Genomic DNA, 20723 nt, shown 5'->3' with positions numbered 1-20723 from the left:
TCTAGAATAAGGTTAGTTTTATTCTCAGGAAACCAAAGCTGGTGAGACCAGTGGGTTTTCCTAATCCCATTTACTTGTTTGGTCTTGGTGCCAGTGATCAGAGATGGCACCTCAGAGTGCCAAGACCTCAGAGATGCCAAGCATGACTCTACTTGAGCTCTACTTTACCACTCGAGCTTACTGGTAAGTCCATACCCTCCCCATGCCATGTAAAGTTTCAGTCAACCATCACCGTGAGATACTGAGAGGGTGTCAGGCCCATAAGAACAGGAGTTTTTCTTCTTCCCTTAGTCTCAGACTACCCACTTTGTATTTGTGTGTTGGTAGTACCCAACCGTCTTTACAGACTTCGTAAAGTATGAAAGTACTGCTTAGGTCTGTTTGTTAGAGTGCTTGTAAAACATTTTCCATGAGACATAGTTCATATCATTGATTTTTTTTCCTGAGAAAGTACCATCAATACCAATCAATACCATTGATTTTTCCTGAGACTTGAGAGGTAGCACACACCATGATGTATTGTAAGCTAATTTTCACTCAAGAAATCATTTCGCTCTACCAAGAGGTGATGTATAAAAAGTAATTTTAACATTAATATAGAGAAATTTGGAATTGAATTCTGTTGGCTGCAGCATGAATAATGCCACTTACAGAAAGTGGGCAAAAAAGAAGGAGCTGGTTAGCAAGTTTATGACCCTTTTTAAAAACTACTTTTCTTGGTTTCTATTTAAATCAATAGTGATCTCACTTGTGAATAGCAAAACTGAACAAATAACCTTTGTTCAAATGAAGAACCTTTTTTTTTTCTTGAATTATGCTGTGAAGTAGCCCTAAGGACAAGAGTTTCAGAAGAGCAAAAGGATTATGTGAGCTTCTGTTTAAAAACACTGTCTTATGAGCACCTGTATTTTGAGTTGTCTTTCAGAGTTTACAGCCGGATTTGTGTAAATCCTTCTGCTTTCCTAAATTTATGACTAACATTATGACTAAGACTTTGGAATCCAGTAGGAGATAATGACCACAAACTTCATTGCTGTTGTGGTGGTCATTGGTGCTGTATTATTTTAAACAAATGAGCTCCCTTTTCAGTCTTACTTGATCATGCAGAAGTACTGAAGGAAATAACTACTATTTTTCCATAGTAGGAAAATGCCAGTGACTTTTTAGTGTGGGGCTTATTGTCATCATAAATACCACTGCAATGACTACACGACCTTTTCAGACCTTTGAGAAGTAAAGGTTTTCCGTCTGGAAATGCTTTATTATAGGGAAACATTTAAGGAAATCTGACATTTCACTGACCCAAGATTCTGTGTCCACAAATGTCATCGTGTAGAACATTATGTTGTATCTGTACTATAAACAAATGTACCTTACTATTTTCTGCAAATTTCACAGTGCTAGTTATATATATTTTTTTCTTCTTCTATTGTTATTCACCTAAGAAATCATCTTGTTTTCCTTTCTGTGTTTTACGTAAACTAAGATGCAGTTACTTTTGAGTACATCATCTGCATTTGAGGTTGGCATTTTGTCACTGGAAAAAAAATGTAAGTTAGATACAGAATTCAACCTTTTGTGAAAATTAAATGTAATTTGTGGGAGTTTGGCAGGTTAGATGCTCTGAATAACCTCCCCACTGACATAATGAAAAGGTTGAAAATAATTTATAAAGCATCTTGCTAAATATATAGCTACTCAGTACACCAAAAAAGAAACCATAGAGATTTTGAGAAAAGAGTATTTTCCCCTATCACTCTTGAGTCTATTCAGACTGGTGGGAAAAATCAAATTCACATCAGACAAATTAATGAGAGAAAATACTGACTTACATCTGGGAACCCACATAGACTGAAGAGGTTTAAGGACAGAAAGAGAGGGATGATTATCATTCCAGTCTCACAAACGGGGTTGAGTCCTAGAGTGTAAAGGAGAAAGAGGTTAATTCATATGAAAGGACAGATGTTCCATTGTTATTTACCCTGCAGTACAGAAAGGTCATAAAAAGCCATTTCCAGTAATAAGTCCCATCATGGGCAAATCCCCAATTTAAAGCCTTCTAGATAATTAAGAGGGAAGCAAAAGTTTCTCTAGGGCCTTGATTGCCCTGAGTATAGAACATTCTGTGTGCCAGACTGGCCTGTCTTGGGAATACCTGTTCTGAACAAGGCCTATTGGAACGTTCTGGAGAACGGCCTGTTCTGAACCTCTTGGGAAGGTGTGTGCAGGACCCTAGGAACTGAGCTCTCTTTTCATTATCACTGAGGGTTCTGAGGATGGAAATAAAGCTTGTTTCTCTGTAGTGGAGAGACTCATGAGAGATGCTCTCATACTCAGAGTGATTGAGAAGTGAACCGACCAGTGGTGGCTTGGGATATGGCAGAAGAGGGTTTAGTGAGGAAATCTGTCTATCTCTACCATACCGTGTGTGTGTGTGTGTGTGTGTGTGTGTGTGAGAGAGAGAGAGAGAGAGAGAGAGAGAGAGAGAGAGAGAGTCCCCCAAGGACATGAATTTAGCTAAGCCAAACTGGCAGAAGAGGGTTTAGTGAGGAAATCTATCTCTACCTTGCCGTGGTGTGTGTGTGTGTGTGTGTGTGTGTGTGTGTGCGTGTTTTGAAGGAGGGCAGTCCTCAAGGACATGAATTTAGCTAAGCCAGACTGACTACCTCATGCCCCAGATTTCATTTTTCTTTTCTTTTTTATGATTTTTTTTTATGCCACACTAGACTGTGCTCAGGGCTTACTCTTGGGTCTGCACTCAGGGATCACTCTTGGCAAATATCAGGAGTCGCCATGGAGTGTCTAGGATCAAACCCAGGTAGCCACATGCCAAGCAACCACCCTGCCCCCTTTACCATCTCACCAACTCCTGAACCTGGTTTTCTCCATGGTTCCTGGAGGTTCAAAAATCCTTTCATCAAAAACCTAAAAGTTTGTTCAGGTTGGTTGCAGCCAAGAACAAATAACAGCATTTTTTTTTTCCTCTGGAAGATTATCACTTCATCCTGGCTTTCCAAAATACAGATAATATTTCAAGAAAAGTCAGTTGTTCGCAATGAAATTTCATAAAACAGTCACAAATCCCCAAAATAGTTCACCAACATGAGATATAGCGGAATAGAATCATCATATCCCTTAATGTAAAATAATTCCAAAATAAATAATAATATATGATGCTGCTTTTAAAAATAAATGAGAAACTTGACAGCATTAGCAAAAAAGAGGATATTGGGGGTAGGGAGATAGCTCAATGGGTTGGTATGTATGTGTCTTCAAGGCTGGAACCCCAGGATCCATCCCTAATTTTATCCCAGCACCTCCAAGAGCACTGAATTGGGGGTAGCCACCCCCAGCGAGATCGGATGCAGCAGTATACCATTCTCCAAAAGTGGAAGAAATAGGATATTATAAAGCATGGCCAAGTAGAAGTAAAAGGATGAAATAGAACTTAAAAATTAAAACAAACATCATTAATGTTATGAATGCATTAGGTTGAACAAGATAGTTGAAGAGAGAAATCGTGACATAGAATAGAATGCAGACGTAAAGTAATCAACTAGCAAGCAGTTCACCCAAAGGATGGAAAGTATATAAAGAGTAGTTAAGCATCCTGGAAAAGAAGAGATCTTTCCAGAAAATGAAGAACTCATAATTGGGACAAGCCATCTGCTGAACGCAACTGACTCATAGTATCACCATGAAAATAATACAGCTATCTTTAATATCAAAGTAAACTTTAAAGCAAAAAAGCAGTACTAGAGGTTCTGTTTTGCTCACAATGATTTTTAATTTGTTCACATCTAGCAGCACAATTTCAAAGTACAAAGAGTAGGAGGCTAGAGAAACAGGACAACAGGTAGGGCAGTTGCCTTGCATGTGGTTGACCTGGGTTTGATCGCCAACACACGGTCCTCTGAGCCTCATCAGGGATGAGCATCGAATCAGCAGTAAGCCCTAAGCACTTCCAGGTGTGCCCCTCTTTCTCCCCTCCCCCCCAAAAAAACCCCTCAAATTACAAAGGTAAAAATCATCAAAAATACAACAAATTGGGGGATGAAGAGAGAGTCCAGTGGGTAGGGCGCTTGCCTTGCATGTACCTGGCCTGAATTTTAGCCCCAGCACCTGATACTCCAAGCACCCCCAAGAGTGATTCCTGAGCACAGGTGCAGGAGTAAGTCTTTAGCACCCCCTGGAATGACCCCCAAACAAGTCAGAAGTACAATAAATCAATAGAAATAGGTAAATCTACAAAGAAAATTTTAACAAACCATTTTCGTGATTGAGAGAGAAAAATGCCCCCCCCCCCCGCAAATTCTTAAGGTCATTGATTTGAGCAAAATGATTCACAAATGACTTAACAGACTTAGTTAAATCAAAGACTACAGAGTACGCATTCTTTTTAGACATATACCAGAACATTTAAAAGTCCTTTAAAAAAATAATTAGGCCATGTACTAGTTTTCAACAAATTTTCAAAGATTGAAATCATACATTATGTTCTTTGAGCACAAGAAGATTTAGGCAAGTAAACAACCTGCAGCAAATAACAGAGGATAAACAGTCTCTTCACACACATACTGTCAGGTGAAAGAAGTCAAGATACAAAAGCAAATGTGTCATATAATCTCATGTACAAAATTTATACATCATTTATTATGTACAAAATTTATACATGAGGCAAGATTCATGTTTGTGTATACATATTAAAATAGAAAAAGAACAGCAAAATAAAAACAATGATTACCATCCACATCAAGTTAATTGCCCTCTGGAGGGTAGGGGTCATGTTCAGAGCAGAGCATCTTCGGGTCATGTTCAGTGATGCCGTTAGAAATGTCAGAAATATAATTAACTGTCTCTGTGCGGCTGTTCTTGCAGATGAACTTTAGAGTGATGTTGCCAAATTCCCTGAAATATTTCAGTTGGATATCTATTTGAACTGTGTTCAGTTTGTTGATTTCCTCTGGGATTATTTGCATTTATGAAATATTGAGCTTTCTTTGCTAGGGATTTTGATATGTCTGGAGTTATTCAGGTGTTGTTCTAGTTAGAAAATACTTTTTCTTTTTCATGTAAGTTGCACATTTTTTGCTAAGCAGAATGCAAAGTATTTTATTAATTTTGTATATAAGTGAAGCCCATTCTCCTTGTTTTCTGACTATTGCTAATATGTAAGAAAGTCATGGACTTTTTGCTGCTAATTTTATTATTTGCATTAATTTCAGTTGTTTATTTTAAAATAATGTTTGTTGGGTTTGGGGTGCATGACTTCAAGTTTTCATTTTAAAATAATTTTGCCTTTGCGTATTCCTAGTTTATATTAAAGAAAATGAGACTTAGAGATTGTTCAAGGTCACACAACTTGAATAGTGGTTAAGACTGGGGTTTTAATCCAGTTATATCTAATCGAAACCTTTCTGGCAGGGGATTATTTATCATTTTCTCTGATAAATTTAATTCAACAACAAATTATAATAATTCAGTATCAAATTATATATGCTATGGAGATGAATGAGATAATGAATGTAAATTGCTTTGAAAGATTCAAGAAATATAAATGAACTCTAAATTATTGTAGCAATTTCACTGTGAAATTGAAGGTAGAAGATAGTTGGATAGCTAAGATCTGGCATTGATTTTCAGTAGTTTGAAACAGTTTTCTTCCGCAGTGAAGGGGGGTAGGGAACACACCAGGCTGTGCTCAGGGCTTACTCCTGGCCCTGTGCTCAGGAATCATTTCTGGTGGGCTCAGGGAATTATATGGGTGCTAGGGATTGAATCCAGGTCTCCCATGTACAAGGCAAGCACCCTGCCTGCTATACTACAGCAGCTCTAGCCCTCTTAAAACTTTTTGATCTGAAAACCAGCACCTCCACTGCATTAGAACAGCGAGTTTCAGCCTTCTGTACCTCTGGACCAATGGTTGAGGAATGCTGGTTTAGAAAACCTTGTACTATAGCACTATCCTCCCTTATTCATTGATTTGCTTGAGTGGGCCCAGTAATTTCTCCATTGTGAAACTTGTTAAAGTTTTTAAAAAAATCTAGAACTTTTTTAATTTATAAAACCTCTGAAATGCTGTTTGTGGTGCTTGTCTTGAGTTTGATTTTGGTTTTGGGGCCACACTCAGTAATGGTCAGGACTTTATTCCTGTGCTCAGGGATCACTCCTGGTAGAGCTCAGGGGACCACATGCAGTGCCAGGGATCAAACCAGGGTTGGCACTATGCTACAGACTTGCCACAGTACTCTCTCCTACCGATTGTACAATCTTTCTAGCCCTGTTCTTTTTCTCCCTTCAATATTCTAAATTTAGTGAACCAATTAAATACTGATAGTGAGCACTTTAACATTTCCAAGGAATGTTTAAGACAAAAGAACCAAGAACATGTTCTTCCTTTCACTCAACATAAATTTAATTCGACACCTTCAATTTCTGCACCTGACACTTTCTGTCGATGCTGAGTCTTAAATACCTTCAAAATTTATCTTGAAGCAAGCAAAATACATACAAAAATAAACCCTTAAAATCTACTTGTACTTTGTCTCACTTTTTCTTGCTTTAGATCTTCCAGGTACTGCATCTGACTCAGGTGCCCTAAGTAGAAGAGACGTGCCCTTTCTTCCCAACACACACACCACTACTGTTTTCAGTGCCATAGATGTGACTTGAGGTGCTTGGTCTCTCCCCAGGAATCCTGAAGTGGGTTAAACTGATCGACAACTTTGAAGGAGAATATGACTATGTGACCAACGAGGGGACGGTGTTCACCTTCAAGACCAATCTCCACTCTCCCAACTATCGCCTCATCAACATCGACTTCACGGACCCTGAGGAGTCCAAGTGGAAAGTGCTCGTTCCTGAGCACGAGAAAGATGTCTTGGGTGAGATTGACATGCCGCTCGAAAGTGGGGGGCATATGTCTTGGGTGGAAGCCCAACATGGGGCTGCTTGTGATCGTGGTGCTGAAACACAGCAGCTAGCTATCACATGACAGCTTTTGTGATTGAAGTTTTAGATCAGGGCCCCTGTACAAGTTGTGAAGGCTTGTGAATCCAGCCTTGAAAAGGTATTGCCTTTTTTTTTTTTTAATCAGTGGTCTTTGTGTAGTTATTATCTAGTGATAATCATTCCCATTTAGAATTTCAAACCATTTAGATGCAGAAGCCTTAACTCTCAGCTTTGTTTGCATTTTACCTACTATTACAGATCTTGGAGTGAATGCTCAGTCCTTATTAGCAAAGAGAATAGGCCATTGTCAAATTTAATTGAAATCCATTGCTGTGGCCACAGAGTGCACTGAGCTGCTTTAGCCTCCTGAGAACCTCCCTGACTTCCCTTATCAGCAGCACTGCTGCGTCCCTTTACGGCCCCTTTTATTCATTTCCTCTGTGCTTTTTCTAAAAATGAAATGCTACTTCATCAATTATTTATTGCCAGGGTTTGATGGGACTAAAGCTCACAAAGGAGCCTTCAGTACCATCAAGCCTAGGAAGAGTTTCTCTGTTGGCTGGGCTGGCTGGAGCTAAAAGCAGTGGCGAGTCCGGGTACCAGTTGTGAGGTGCAGAACTGGGGAAATGATGCCTTTTGAGATATACAGAGTGGCTCATCTCAGAATAGTGCCTTTTGTAGATAACTCTTTTGGTTTGGGGGCCACAGTCAGCCGTGCTCAGTAATTTACTCCCAGCTCTGTGTTCGGGGTTCACTCTTGGCGCTGCTCAGGGGACCGTGTGGGGTGTCAGGGATCGAAATTGGGTCAGCCATGCACATGACAGGCACCTTCACCTCTGTACTGTCTCTGCGGTCCCAATCCTTAGACAGATTTTTGTTTTTGTTAAATGAATCAAAGTACAACTGTATAGGAGACAGGTCTGTCTCACATCCTCGAATGTAAAGGGCTCTTTTCTCCACTGGCCCAAGGGGAGAGTGGCCTTGGATGAGGAGGAAGATGGACAGGGATTCCAGCTGATTCTGCAGACTGTGTCTTGGGGCACGCCTGCTCAGCCCTTGGAGGAGGCGCTTCTCTAGGTATCAGCTTGGGATACTCTTCAGTCTTTGGACATCTGACTGTCCTACGACACCTTCTTTGTCCCGAAGTCATCTGTAGTGCACTGGACAGGACCCAGTATCTCGTGCCCACTTTTTCCTGCAAATCATGCCTCTCAGATCTTCCGACAGTTGACCGTTTCAGGCTCCTCCTTTAACGTGCTCAATCAGCCCTTCTTCTGCCTTCTTGGTGTTCATTCTGAAGTCGGTGGGTCCCACAGGTGACTTGCATGAAGCGGGGAGGAGAAAGATAGTCACTTACTCCCCATCCGCCTCTGCAAACCAGGACCCAGGGCTACTGGGTTCTTGTCTCGCCTCATAGAAAAGAATTTCAGGAGTAGACAAACAGTGACAGATTTTATTTGGAGGTTTTGAAGGGAAGGAGGAAGAGAAAGTGGGAGAGAGTGGGGAGTAATGTGCTCCAGAGAACCTGAACTTCTCCGAGGGTGGAGAGAGCTCCTATATACACCCCAGCATTAGACATGAAAGTACACATCTCAGGAGGGGAGACGCGGGCAAGACATGTGCTCAGCCATGTGGGCACAAGCAGCACATGGGCTTGGGCAATATATGTGTGCCCTTCCTTTTTTCAAGAAGGGTTTCTCCAACCTGCCCTGACTTGGGGCCTCTACCTAAGTTAAAGTCCTTTTCTAAGGAGGTTGCCGAGGGCTAAAGAGCAGTGATGGTCTTCTTTGAAATACCTTTCCTGGCCTTTTGTTTCTGCTGGAGCTTTTCTGGGTCTGTTGCAGGCACCAGGTGATGGTCTTCTTAGGCCTTAGTTCCTGTTTTCTGCAAGGTTGACCTTCACAACTCCAAAGCTACTACTACCCAGGAAATTTACTGCCATTGCCTGGGAGGGGGACTTTCCTCCCTGCCTACCTGCCTACATCAGTTCCGTGCATCTCTCCAGTTTTCAGTGCTTGGATTCCACCCCAATGTGCTCTTTGCAAGGAATTCTCACTCATTGTTTTGCTCCAGGCCATCTGTACACTCTCTGATCCTCATTTACACTTGTATAAGGGACCCACAATTGACCATAGACTGCAGTTCCTGGTTTGGGAGCCATTTCCATCACATCTTCAAGCAAAGGATCTGTTACTCCATGACTCTGGCTTGAGTGCTCCTGGCCAGACCAAGACAGGAATGGAACCTCTCTTCCCCAGATGGCAACAGCCGCTCTTATGGATCCTGTTTGCGTTGCATATGGATGGGCCTCATGCATTGGTGCATCTGAAAACAATTTCAAGGCACCAGACTCACGGATGCCCTCCGTGTTTTTCAGGGGTGAGGTACTTTGAAACAGAGATCGCTAACCCTCAGAGATGTGCATATGTCCCAAGGCAGTTAAGAGCCATATCTGACTTTGAAAACCAATGCAGTTTTAACTAAGCCTTAAGGTGACATCCTCTCTCATTTGTGGATCTAATGAAATGCAAATCGGTGTTCAGAGATTTGGGGAAGGGGGTTAATATATTTTTATAACCTTGCTTCTGAAAGTTTATAAGTTCTCGAGACTGCAAAGGGGAAAACCTTCAATATTCCGTGGAACTCATCAATTCAAAGGGAAGCACCATTGAATTTGCCATATATCATTAGCACAGCGTGCCCTATTGAGAATAAAAACGCAAGATGAGTCATAAAGTACAGCTATAAAGTCAGAGCTTTTATTAAAAGACAGTCTGTAAATCACCTTGTCCTTTTCTCATTCACGTTGTCTGTTCTATAATTCTGACGCATTTGTAGTTAACACGGATTGATTATTCCTTGAGAGGAAATGATTTACTTTCTCCTCCGCCCGCTGCCCCATACTTGCTATGAAACATTAAGGCCACATGAACTATATCGCTTGATTCAGGGATTTTGAAAATGCTCCTGAACGGGGATCAAATCACTTTTAGATGAAAGAGTTCTTTATAACCTCCCTTGAGGAAAACCAAATAAGACCAAGGTCCCCCTGTGATCCCAAAGTTCCCTCTGGCCAATGTCTTGTTCTTGTTGGTAACTGGTAACATTTAGAAGGTTGAGCTGCTGGTTTCTTGGGTTATAATGAGTAGCCCTGTCAAGAGGCCCTGGTCTGATAGATCTTAAGATCTTAAGACCAGTCCTGCCTCACCCACAGCCTCGGCCCTGCCATCTCTGCCTCTGAGCGGCCTGTGCCTAGCCCGGGAGGCAGGATTGTGACCCTGCACCTCCACCTCCTTCCCGACCCCCACAGCACCACATCCTGGGGCTTTTCTTCTTGAGAACAGATCTTCCACATCTCACTCTCCTTTTCCAGACCTTATCTCCAGTGCCACTGACACTCGTTCAGGTCTTCTCTCCCCCGCCCCCACCTTTTTTGGGCGTGCTTTTGTGTCTTATTTATTTATTTAGTTATTTATTTACTTTTAATTGACTCACTGTAAGATACATAGTTACAAAGTTCATAATTGGTTTTCAGTTCTTCAATGTCCCAACAACCCTCCCTTCACTACGGACCATTTCCCACCATCAGTGTCTCCAGTTTCCCTCCCACCAACCCCCCTGCCCCAGCCTGTCTCTATGGTAGGCACTTCTCTCTCTCTCTCTCTCTCTCTCTCTCTCTCTCTCTCTCTCTCTCTCTCTCTCTCCCCCCTCCCCCTTTCTCTTCTCTCCCCCCTCTTTCTACCTCACCTCTCTCTTCTCTCCCCTCTCTCCCTCTACCCCTCTACCCTGTCTTTCAATCCCTCTCTCCTTTTGGGTATTTTGATTTGTGATACAGATACTGAAAGGTTATCATGTTTAACCCTTTACCTGAGTGATCATTCGGTTCTTCTCCAGAGTGATCATTTCCAAGTATCGTTTTCATAGTTGTCCCTTCTTTATCCTAATTGCCTTCCCCCACCACCTCTTGTCACAAGCTTCCTACCGTGGACAAGTCCTCCTGACCCTTGTTTCCACTCTCCCTCTTCTTGACACTCCCACCTCCCTTACTCTCCCCCCCCCCCACCTCGGGCCGGCAGTCAGGCAGACACGCGGCTTCACTCATGTTATCCTGTATGTCACTCTAAAGTCCCAAGAGCTGCCTCACAATGGCAACTCTGATAAGAACTACACCCACAGATGCTCCAGAGAGTAATTTAAACTGTGTCCCCAGCATCACATGTGTCTTTTGCTTCTTGAGCATGATTTTCTGTGTATCAGTCTCTTGCTCCCTTCCGCTCTGCGGTTCCTATATTCTTTCTCTCCTCATTCCAGATCTGACCTTCATTCCTTGAGTCGCCATTTTCTGCCAGAGCTGTCGTGGTCTGAACAGCACCCCACCAAGTCACACTGCCACGCCCAATGCACCCGATGGAAGGCAGAGCCTCCCTGGGTTTGGCATCATGTTCTCCTTTATGTACACTCCTGCATTTCTCTGCTTCCGTGTGTCCAACGTCATCTCATGGCCTTGGTGGTGTCTCACCCAATCTTTCCCCCCAGGGACTGATACCTTGAGTGCAGTTAGGGGGTGCTTTCTGTTTGTTTATAGTAAGGGATTTCTCGGAGTGAGGTACACAGTAATATATATATTTTCCCCCCCTCTGAGAAGGGCTGAACAAATTTCTGTCCTGGTTCGTTTTTCAAGCTTTGCTCAAGAGCCCTTTTGTAGTACCCCAATGTATTTTGCTGTATGCCAAGTAAAAGTCTGAACATCTCTGAGTCCAGGCCTGCGGGCCACCTGGTATGACTCAGGGTTTGTTGATGGCTGTTTCCCCTCTGCATCTCCTGGAGGGAGCTGTTAGCTGCAAAGCAGGCAGGGAGTGGGGTTATCTGCGCCACCCGCTTTGTGTAACCAACATCACCAAAGCACCCTAGCCCACCACTGAGAATCCTGTTTCCTCTGGACAGGGCAATAGCTATCCTGCATTAAAAGGGTAGACTAGAAGCTGGCTGCATGCCTTGAGAATGACCACGGTTAATCCCTTTGCCAGTTTTTTACGGCCACCAGCACAGCCCCTGGCTCAGAAACTCTTCATTCCCTGGGATTTGTCTTCCAGAGCCACATGAGGCTTTGCTCTTCTTTTCAGAATGGGTGGCGTGTGTCAGGTCCAACTTTCTGGTGCTGTGCTACCTCCACGATGTGAAGAACACGCTGCAGCTGCATGACCTGGCCACCGGCACGCTCCTCAAGTCCTTCCCGCTCGAGGTGGGCAGCATTGTGGGCTACAGTGGGCAGAAGAAGGACACTGAGATCTTCTACCAGTTCACGTCCTTCTTATCTCCAGGTGAGAGTCCCGGCTCCGTGCAGGGTGAAAATTCATTCTTTCAGGTTTTCCTTTGAGACATGGACACATGAATCTGTGTTACTGAAAAGCACAGAATTACCTTGCGTCCAGAATTCCCTCCCCAGGAATAAAACCCATCAGACAGATTCTCGGTTAACCAGAGGAATGTGAACGCCTGAAACTGCCTTTACTCCTGTGTTCTGAACCTCTGCTCTGGGGACCAACCAGATGGTGTCTTGTGTAGGTTGATTACAAAACCTTAGCCTAACTTTGGATGCAGTCTTTGACCTCTGTGTCCACAGTGCAGATAGATGCCTAAAAGCACAAGCCTGTTAAGTCCCATTTGACTTGTAAAAATTGTTTTCTAGGGCCTGGGAGATGATGCAGCAGTTGTAGCGCCCAGCTGAACTGGGTTCAATTCCTAGTACCACATAGTCCTCCTGAGCAAGTACAGCTATTGAGGCCCCCAGCCCTGGGGGTGAAGGTACCTGGGTACCTGGCCTCTCATCCCATATATTTAAAAATGTATTACTTGGGGGGAAAACTTGCAAAATGAAGTTGTGCATTTAATGGTCTGGTTTCATATGTATGACCCAGAGTGAAAGTAGTTCTCCAGTTCTCTTTTTAGTATCTTTTTGTTGGGGCTGACCATGTGTGCGTGCTCTTTGGTCCCAGGTCCCAGTGAGCATGGTTGGCAGTTTGCAGGTGACCAGGAAAACCTTGTCCTAAAGGCAATCTGGCTGAGTCAGTTTCTGCCCTTGTTTCTTTTTTTTTCTAACTCCCCATAGAACCCTGGTGAGTCTCGCAATTTGGTTCTTGGCATATGAAGCCAGAGCAGGGTGAGCTAGTGGCTTCCTGCGTCGGCTTCCTGGGGGTTTGGCCACACAGTGATGTGTCATCCACTTTGAGGTTTTATGTCTGTTTATTTGTTTGCATCTCAGACTCACAGCATAGGCAATCTATAAGGATTTATCCTCACAACAGGTTGCTGTCAAGGTTATAAAAGCCAAATGAGTGATGTTCTGTACCCAGATCTGAGAGGGTACGCTCTTCCCACAGGCCTTTCCGGGAGCAGGTTGTTGGCGGGGTGTGGGATGTGCCCCAGAATGTGAAAACCAGGTCTAGAGTGGGGGATCAGGATCTTGCAGGTCTTGGACCCCATATCCAAGTGACCAGAGCCTCACCTCTCATCCCCCAGAGCCCGGAACACAGCGGCAGCTGGTAGGCTGTAGCGGAGGAAAACATGTTCTCCTGAGAGCTGAACTCAACCCCCCCACCCCCCTGCTGTGGGAACACACACACACACACACACACACACACACGTGTATTTTCCAAGCTTGCACTTGTTCCAGAAGGTTCACTCTGGGAAGTGTCATTAGCTTCAGCAGTTTTTAAATGGGTGAAGGGCGAAGAGGAGCACAGATTAGGGGTGACTCACCTGTACTTCATACAGGCCAGAGTCTCCAGAGGTCTGTAAACTTCCTTCAGTGACCCCGCATGGCCATTTATTTCAGGAAGCAGCTCATTCTGGGAAGAAAGGGCTCATTGTCCTAGTGTGAGATGATGGATTCCGTGTCAGACTATGAAATACTACTCGGGACTGGCACAGTGAGGTGGGGGGGGGGGGGGGCGGGAGAGAGAGAGAGAATTTTTTTTACCCTTAGAAATCACCAAAGGACATACCCACTGCCCTCAAAAAAAAAAAAAAGAATAGCGCAGTTCTCTCTGATTTATGATTCTAGGATATTTACTCCCAGTACAGCTTTTTTTTTTTAATTTAATTTTTTCCTGATGATTGGGGTTCTGTGATTGACAGTACTGTTATTGGTGGTTTCTCGTGGACGTGATTCTGATACCACATCCATCACCAGCGTACTGTGAGTTCACAAAAGTGTGGGGTGTGTGGTGAGTGCGTTCAGTGGGTGAAAGCTGCCTCCCTGTCCTCCCCAGTTCTCCCCAGCAGAGGAACAAATTGACAGGGGACCACAGACTGATAGTGAAAGTGGCCCATTTAATGCAGAGCTGCTAGCATACATATAGGACATCTGAAGGGGGGTAAGGTATAGGACCTAGATGTGATTGATCATTCACAAAGGTAAGGCATTTTGGAGGCAATTCTCTTGTGGGGATTAACTCAAGGAGGTACTCTGTCTCCCAGCAACCTCTATATTGATATTCTCTTTCCCTTTAGTTGTACATGCTAAATAGTTAAGTTTCCTTCTTATTAATACTTGCAGTTATTTTGATAAACACCTTTTAAGAGATATAGGTTCCAAAACTTAGTTCTCTGCCTCCAAGGCAAGCAAGGTTTTTACCGTAAATCCTAGAGTAAGCCCTCAGCCGGTTCACCCTGTCCTTCCCCATGGGGGTCCGGTCTCTTAAATCATAATGACCTGCATCAAGAACATGTCTTTATGCTTTCTAGACTGCCCCATTTTGCTGCCAGGTTAGCTTTGCCGCTTGCCCAGGGTCCATTCCAGTCCCACAATAGGACCTCCCTTTGTCAGGTGTTAGGAACTATGGCAACTGAAGTAATTATGATGGATGCCCAGGAATAGATATATTTTAGAGCCAGTCAGCTCCCAAATATTATGAGCATAGCATTTATGGTCTTTCTGTGTTTAAGCGAAGAACATTGCTCTGTAGTAAAATATGAAAAGGCTGTAGGGAAATAGGAAAGCAAGTAATTAAAACAAATACAAAGTTCAGAGTCTGACTTGGGAAATTGTAAAAGCACAAAGGAAAGGTTAAAGATAAACTCAGGTGATTTGGGATGCGCTCAAGAGCACTGTAGGTTTCTCTGTGAAAGGAAAAGGGGCAATTCACTGATGAAGCCTCAAACACTTAGGGTTAATATGCAACAGGTTAATGCCTCCCTCCCTCCCCAAAGGACCCCGGCTTCCTTCCCTTTCAAACCCCCATCCCAACTCAGTTGTCTGGGTCAGTTCGTCCATTATAGTCCTACCTTGCTGTAGATCTTTGGGTCTCACATATGAGTGAATCATCTTATATCTATCCCTTCCTCCCAACTAACTTAGTATGATAACCTCTAGTTATATTCATGTTGCTGCAAATTGTATGTTTCTGTTGTTTCTTGTTGAGCTGCATAGTATTCCATTGTATATATCCACCACAACTCTTTGGTCTATTTATGTCTAGTTGGGCATTTGGGTTCTTTCCATAGCTCGGCTGTTGTACTAAGTGGAGTGATAAGCATAAGAGTGCATATATCCTTTCAAATTAATGTTTGTATGTTTTGGGGATAGATGCCAAAGAGTAGCATCACTGGGTCATATGGAAGTTCTATTCCTTTTTTTTCTTCTTCTTTTTTTTAATGATACCCATATTTCTTTCCATAGAGGCTGAATGAGATGACATTCCCACCAGCAATAGACGAGGGTTCCATTCTTTTGTCTTTGTCATTGCCATTCCTTTGTCTTTGAGGAAGTGTCTGTTCCTCTCCGCACCTCCAACTGTGAACGGGTTTATTGGATTTTTGTTGTTGTTGGGTTTCGCAAGCTACCCTTTTCTTGCATTTACCAAGCCAGTTTCAGACAGGATACAGTGCATCATGGGATGTTGGCAAATCACATTTGATAAGAATGTGGCATGGGCTAACCCAGAGTCATCTATAAGTAAAAAACATTGATCAGGAAAGTACCGAGATTAAGATGCATGCTTTCCCTGCAACCAACCCTGGTTCAGCCCCTCACTGCCATCACTTAGTTCCCCGAGGATCGTTGGGTGTTTCAATGCAGCTCTGCACTCTCCCACCCCAACCCCCAACCCCCAACCACCACTGGGCTGGACTGGGCTGGACAGGGCAATCCCCACATCCTCAAGCTCGTGCTAAGCATCTGAGCTGGTTGACTGAGAATTAACTAGGCTTGGTGCCAGAGCACCTCTTGGGAGGCCTCTTTACCACACACACACACACACACACACACAAAAGGAAGAAGAAGAAAGAAAGAAAATACTGATCAGACCCATTAAGTAAACTCTGCTGCCCTCAGATTTGGCCCAGCCTCCTTCAAGGTACACCACTTCTGCACAAGTCAAAAAACTAGCCAGGTACTGGTCATCTGTCTTTGAGCTCCGCCCTCTTCCCTCTCTTAGAATCTACCTCCTCAGCTTTCCCAGAGACACAAGCAGCTGTGAGGGAGTTTGCATTCTCATGTTTGGTGGCATACCTGAGGTCACCTGCTCAAGGGATTCTCAGCAGGGTGTCCAGGCTCCTTTGTCCTCTCCTTACTACAGGCGACGGCCACGCATGAAGGATCAAGCTCAAAGGACGGTATATACTCTGCAGTCTTTTTGGTGGCGGGTTATTTGTTTGAAGGTTTTTTCTTTTTTCTTCCTATTTTTTTCAAGGATTCAGGTGCTTTTTGTGTTTTTAGGAGCCATACTGTGATGAACAAAGATCTTCTAAAGTGAATGTAGGGGCTAGAGAGATAACATAAAGGCTGGAGCCCATACTGTGCATAGGGTGACCCCCCCCCCCCATGTCCCATCACTATCTCACATGGTCCCCCAAGTGCCACCAGGAACATCTTGGTGTCCCTTAGCATTGCTGCACTGGATGAGGTGGGAGCCAGACCAGCATCACAGGGTCTCCTACCACTAGGAGCCCCAGCATTACTAAGGGAAGGGCCCCTCAAAATACCTTTCCTTCAAGATTACATTTGTCTAGGTAGGTACAGTGTTCATTGCATTTATAAATTAGATTGTGTGCCCAGAGGTAGTATAGAGGAGGAACCTGGAAAGAGAAAAAAAAATAGATTCTCCGTGGACACAGGTTCCATCTGAGTCAGATCCATGGGCTATGATTGTGGAGCTGACCCCGTGTGAGAACCTGGGGTCCACCCCTGGCAGCTCCCCCCAGAACTCAGAATTGAAGAAAGGACCTATGATAGGAACAAAGCCATTCACATCTGTATCCTTGACTCAAAGAAGCCATAGTCTTGTGGGGAATGGACAGCCGGAAGCAGGTTTGGGATTACGGCCCTCGCCCTGTGCAGGATAACTTGGTTTATTTACTCAGGAGAAACAAGCCCTGAAAACCTTGTCTGTGACCATCGGGTGTCTCCCTCCTCCCACATAGGCGGGCTCCCTCCCAGGGAAGAGGTACCCCTGATTTAGCCGGTGGGGAAGCTCACAACTCTTGGTCCTATCTTGGCTCTTTCATATGCCGCTTTAATTCAGAATAATAAAAGATGCCACTTTGGCACTTCAGTGGTCCGGCCTGCCCTGAAAACCCTGACAGTAGTTTGATGCTGCATTATACAGAAAAAAAGTTGGAGTTTGCCAGGCATCTGAGGGTAACATAAACATCAATCACGTGGGCCAATCTCCTTTGCAGCATTATCCTTACTCCCTATTCTAATCCCTTGATACAGTTGGTAAAGAGGGAAGTTGAGGTCACATGCTGTTGATAAGATGAAATATAGAACTTTTGTCGGCGCTAGAGGTAGTAGGAAGGCAGGCAGAGGGAAGTCTATACTCAGAGTCGTTGAGAAGAAAGCAAGCCACCATCTTAATATTTGATCAATCCACTGGAATGAGCCTTGTAGGAGTACAGTTTGGTCTCTGGTTTTCCAACAAGCATTGGGATCATATACTTGACAGCATATGTTTAAAGTATCCTGTGGGAGGGCTGTTTCCACACCAGCCACACTAGATGACTCATTCCTTTTTCATAAACCACCACAGTGTCATTGTTTTCAAACAGTAACGACTCTCGGCTCACTTATTGTTTCTCTGATACAGTTCTTAAGCGCTAGAGAACAGGAGCGCTTATCTCAGGAAATGGAGTGGTAATTACTGGTCAATAAGCTAGGATTCTTGTTGTGTATTAATCAGTTTCTGTTGTACAATTACAGATTCCCTCTCCCCCCACCCTCAACTCTCCCAAAGTAAAGCGTTTATGTGAAATCTTTCCTTAGCTGACATTCTTTCAAGCAAAGAAGCAACTGCCATTTATTTGGAGAAATTTTGAGCGTTCCCAGTCCCTTAAAATTAGCATACCAAATAACACAGAAACCCTGAAATAACTGGAACGTTAGAGTAAAAGCAGGAATGGTGTGACAGATATGCATCCCTATAAAGTCACCCCAGGAGGAGGAGCTTGGCAGTGCCATTCTCGATACCTGGGATTTGTGTGAGCTCTAGAGCAGGTTCTGCCAAATAGGTTCTGAACAGCCTGGGAGACAGCTCAAGGAGATTCCTAAATTCCACACCCAGTACTGCATGCGAGCAGCCCCCAAATGCAACACTAGGAGTAGTCCCTAAGCCCCACTGGGTATGGCCCCAATTTTTTTCTTTAGTGCTAAATGATAATTTTCACTTTGGGCCTTTTGTCATAAAAGTGAAAATCCTTGGGCGTTTCTTTCACTTGGAAAAAAACAGGTACTTAATTGAGAAATATCTTTGGGCCAGATAATGGCACGCGGCCAACTCAGGTTCATCCCCAGAAATTCCTTTGCTTCCCTGAGTAACATCAGGAGGGATCGATAAGCACAGAGCCAGGAGTAACCCCACAGCACAAGCCAAAAAACCTTTAACTTAAAAATAGATAAATTGGGCTGGAAAAATAGTACAGTGGGTGGCATTTTTGCATTGCACGCAGCTAACCCGGGTTTGATCTCCAACATCCCATATGGTCTCATGAGTATGCTAGGAATAATTCTTGAGTACAGAACCAGGAGTTACTCTGAACATTGCCAGTTGTGGCCCCAAAACAATATCAACAAAATAGAAATATTTTTGCTGGCTCATCAAAATGGCAGTTCAATCTCCTTTGATTCCCTGATTGCTGTTCACTCAGTGTCCACAGATGCCAGGTTTCATGAGCTCCTGAGAGACCGGGCTGACTGTGGACTGAAGTTTTCCATCTTAGTCGCCTCTTGTGCATAGTGGCTCTAGGTCAAGTTTTCCTGCACTTTTTTTTATTTAATTGAGGCAGCATTAGATTGATAAGAATCATTATTTGATAACATTTTGTGTAATAGTCACTGCAGTGAGTCAGGTTAATATAGTGATCATACTCTTATAACTTTTGTGTGTGACGAGAACTCTCAAACCTACTCTCTCAGCACTCAGAGAAACTTCTGGAATGTGTGCGCAGGTTATGGTGATAAAAGAGAGCATGTCAGTGTGATGAGGATGATGAAGAGCAAGCACTTCCAGGTACAGAGCGGTTGTGAGTGTTCTGTAGGAGAGGAACTCAATATGTGTGCCTCCCACTGCTCTGCCCTTGCTCTTCCAGTGGTCCTTGCCCCTTGAGTGGAGTCAGTCTTTAGACTAAAGTCGGACTTATGCTTCTTTCTAGGTATCATTTATCACTGTGATCTTACCAAAGAGGAACTGGAGCCAAGAGTCTTCCGAGAAGTGACTGTAAAAGGGATCGATGCTTCTGATTACCAGACAGTCCAGGTATTGAGCATTGGGTCTCTATCACGTGAGGGTTTGAAAATTAGACTCACAGGGTGGGGCCAAGTCAAGTTCCATCCTGGCTGGTCAGGAGCATAGGAGGAAAAATCCACAGCCGGACAGTTATGTTCATGGTCCAGAGGGGCCTGGTTCTTGCCGGCCAGGACCACTGTTCCCAAGGGCAGCCGGAGTCTCCCACTGGAAAGTCTCCACACAGTAGCCCTCAAGGCAGCACTGCTTGATGTACTGTGGCTCAGATATTTCAGTGTTGAAAATAACTATTCAGGTTTGTTCTACATCAATTATTCACTCGGATGCTGGGAGTCTATCTCTTCGGTCTAAGGTTCAGATGTATTTCTGCCTGGCACTCTGCAAAATATCGGATGGATGGATGGATGGATGGATGGATGGATGGATGGATGGGTGGATGGATGGATGGGTGGGTGGATGGATGGGTGGATGGGTGGTTAGGTGGATGGATAGAAGAATGGACGGACAATGGACAGACATGGCGAAACAAGATGAGTGTCTGCTGACCATTCCTCCAGGTTGAGTTTTTTCAGCTCCTCGAAGGTCACTAAAGAATGCAGTGAGACCTCGATGGATGAGGTATGCCTCAGGGTGCTGTCACGTAGGCACTGGAGCACACAGACCACAAGAGGCAGTGGCGGTGGTATAGGCTGGTTAGAACAAAGAGCACCTGAGAGTGTTTCTAGGAAACCGGGACATTGGCGTACGGTGTGCCCCTTCATCTTCTGAAAACGGTTGCAAGGGTAGGCTGGCTCTTGTTCAGCATAAATAAAGCTCTATTTTCAGAAACCAGGACAGCGGAATGTCAGCCGCTGTTCTATGCTGAGTTGGCAAGCAGACCTCCTGTTTCACCGAGAACAGGCCAGATCCAGGTGTTTATGGGGTCCACAGTTGCCATAACGCTTTCCCAGAGTGGGTGCAGTTGTCCAGCTCATAAGGGCTCAAGTGCTTGCTTCATATTTGGCTCTTGAGAGCAAAGTTTGCTGCTCCGTG

General features: G+C 44.1%; 1 protein-coding gene across 1 annotated transcript in view; it reads left to right on the top strand.

The window, feature by feature from the left end:
* PREP (prolyl endopeptidase) overlaps window positions 1–20723 on the top strand; it is a 125849-nt gene that overhangs the window by 68607 nt on the left and 36519 nt on the right. The window contains exons 8-10 of the mRNA XM_056125017.1: window positions 6693–6884; window positions 12075–12272; window positions 19600–19703. Of these exons, the coding sequence (XP_055980992.1) occupies window positions 6693–6884; window positions 12075–12272; window positions 19600–19703 (494 nt within the window). The remainder of the gene's footprint in view (window positions 1–6692; window positions 6885–12074; window positions 12273–19599; window positions 19704–20723) is intronic.

This window comes from Sorex fumeus, unplaced genomic scaffold (assembly GCF_029834395.1).
Source record: "Sorex fumeus unplaced genomic scaffold, SorFum_2.1 ptg000054l, whole genome shotgun sequence".
Classification (NCBI taxonomy): Eukaryota; Metazoa; Chordata; class Mammalia; order Eulipotyphla; family Soricidae; genus Sorex; species Sorex fumeus.
The sequence above is the reverse complement of the archived record's forward strand: the minus strand, read 5'-3'. Positions and strand labels throughout refer to the sequence as shown.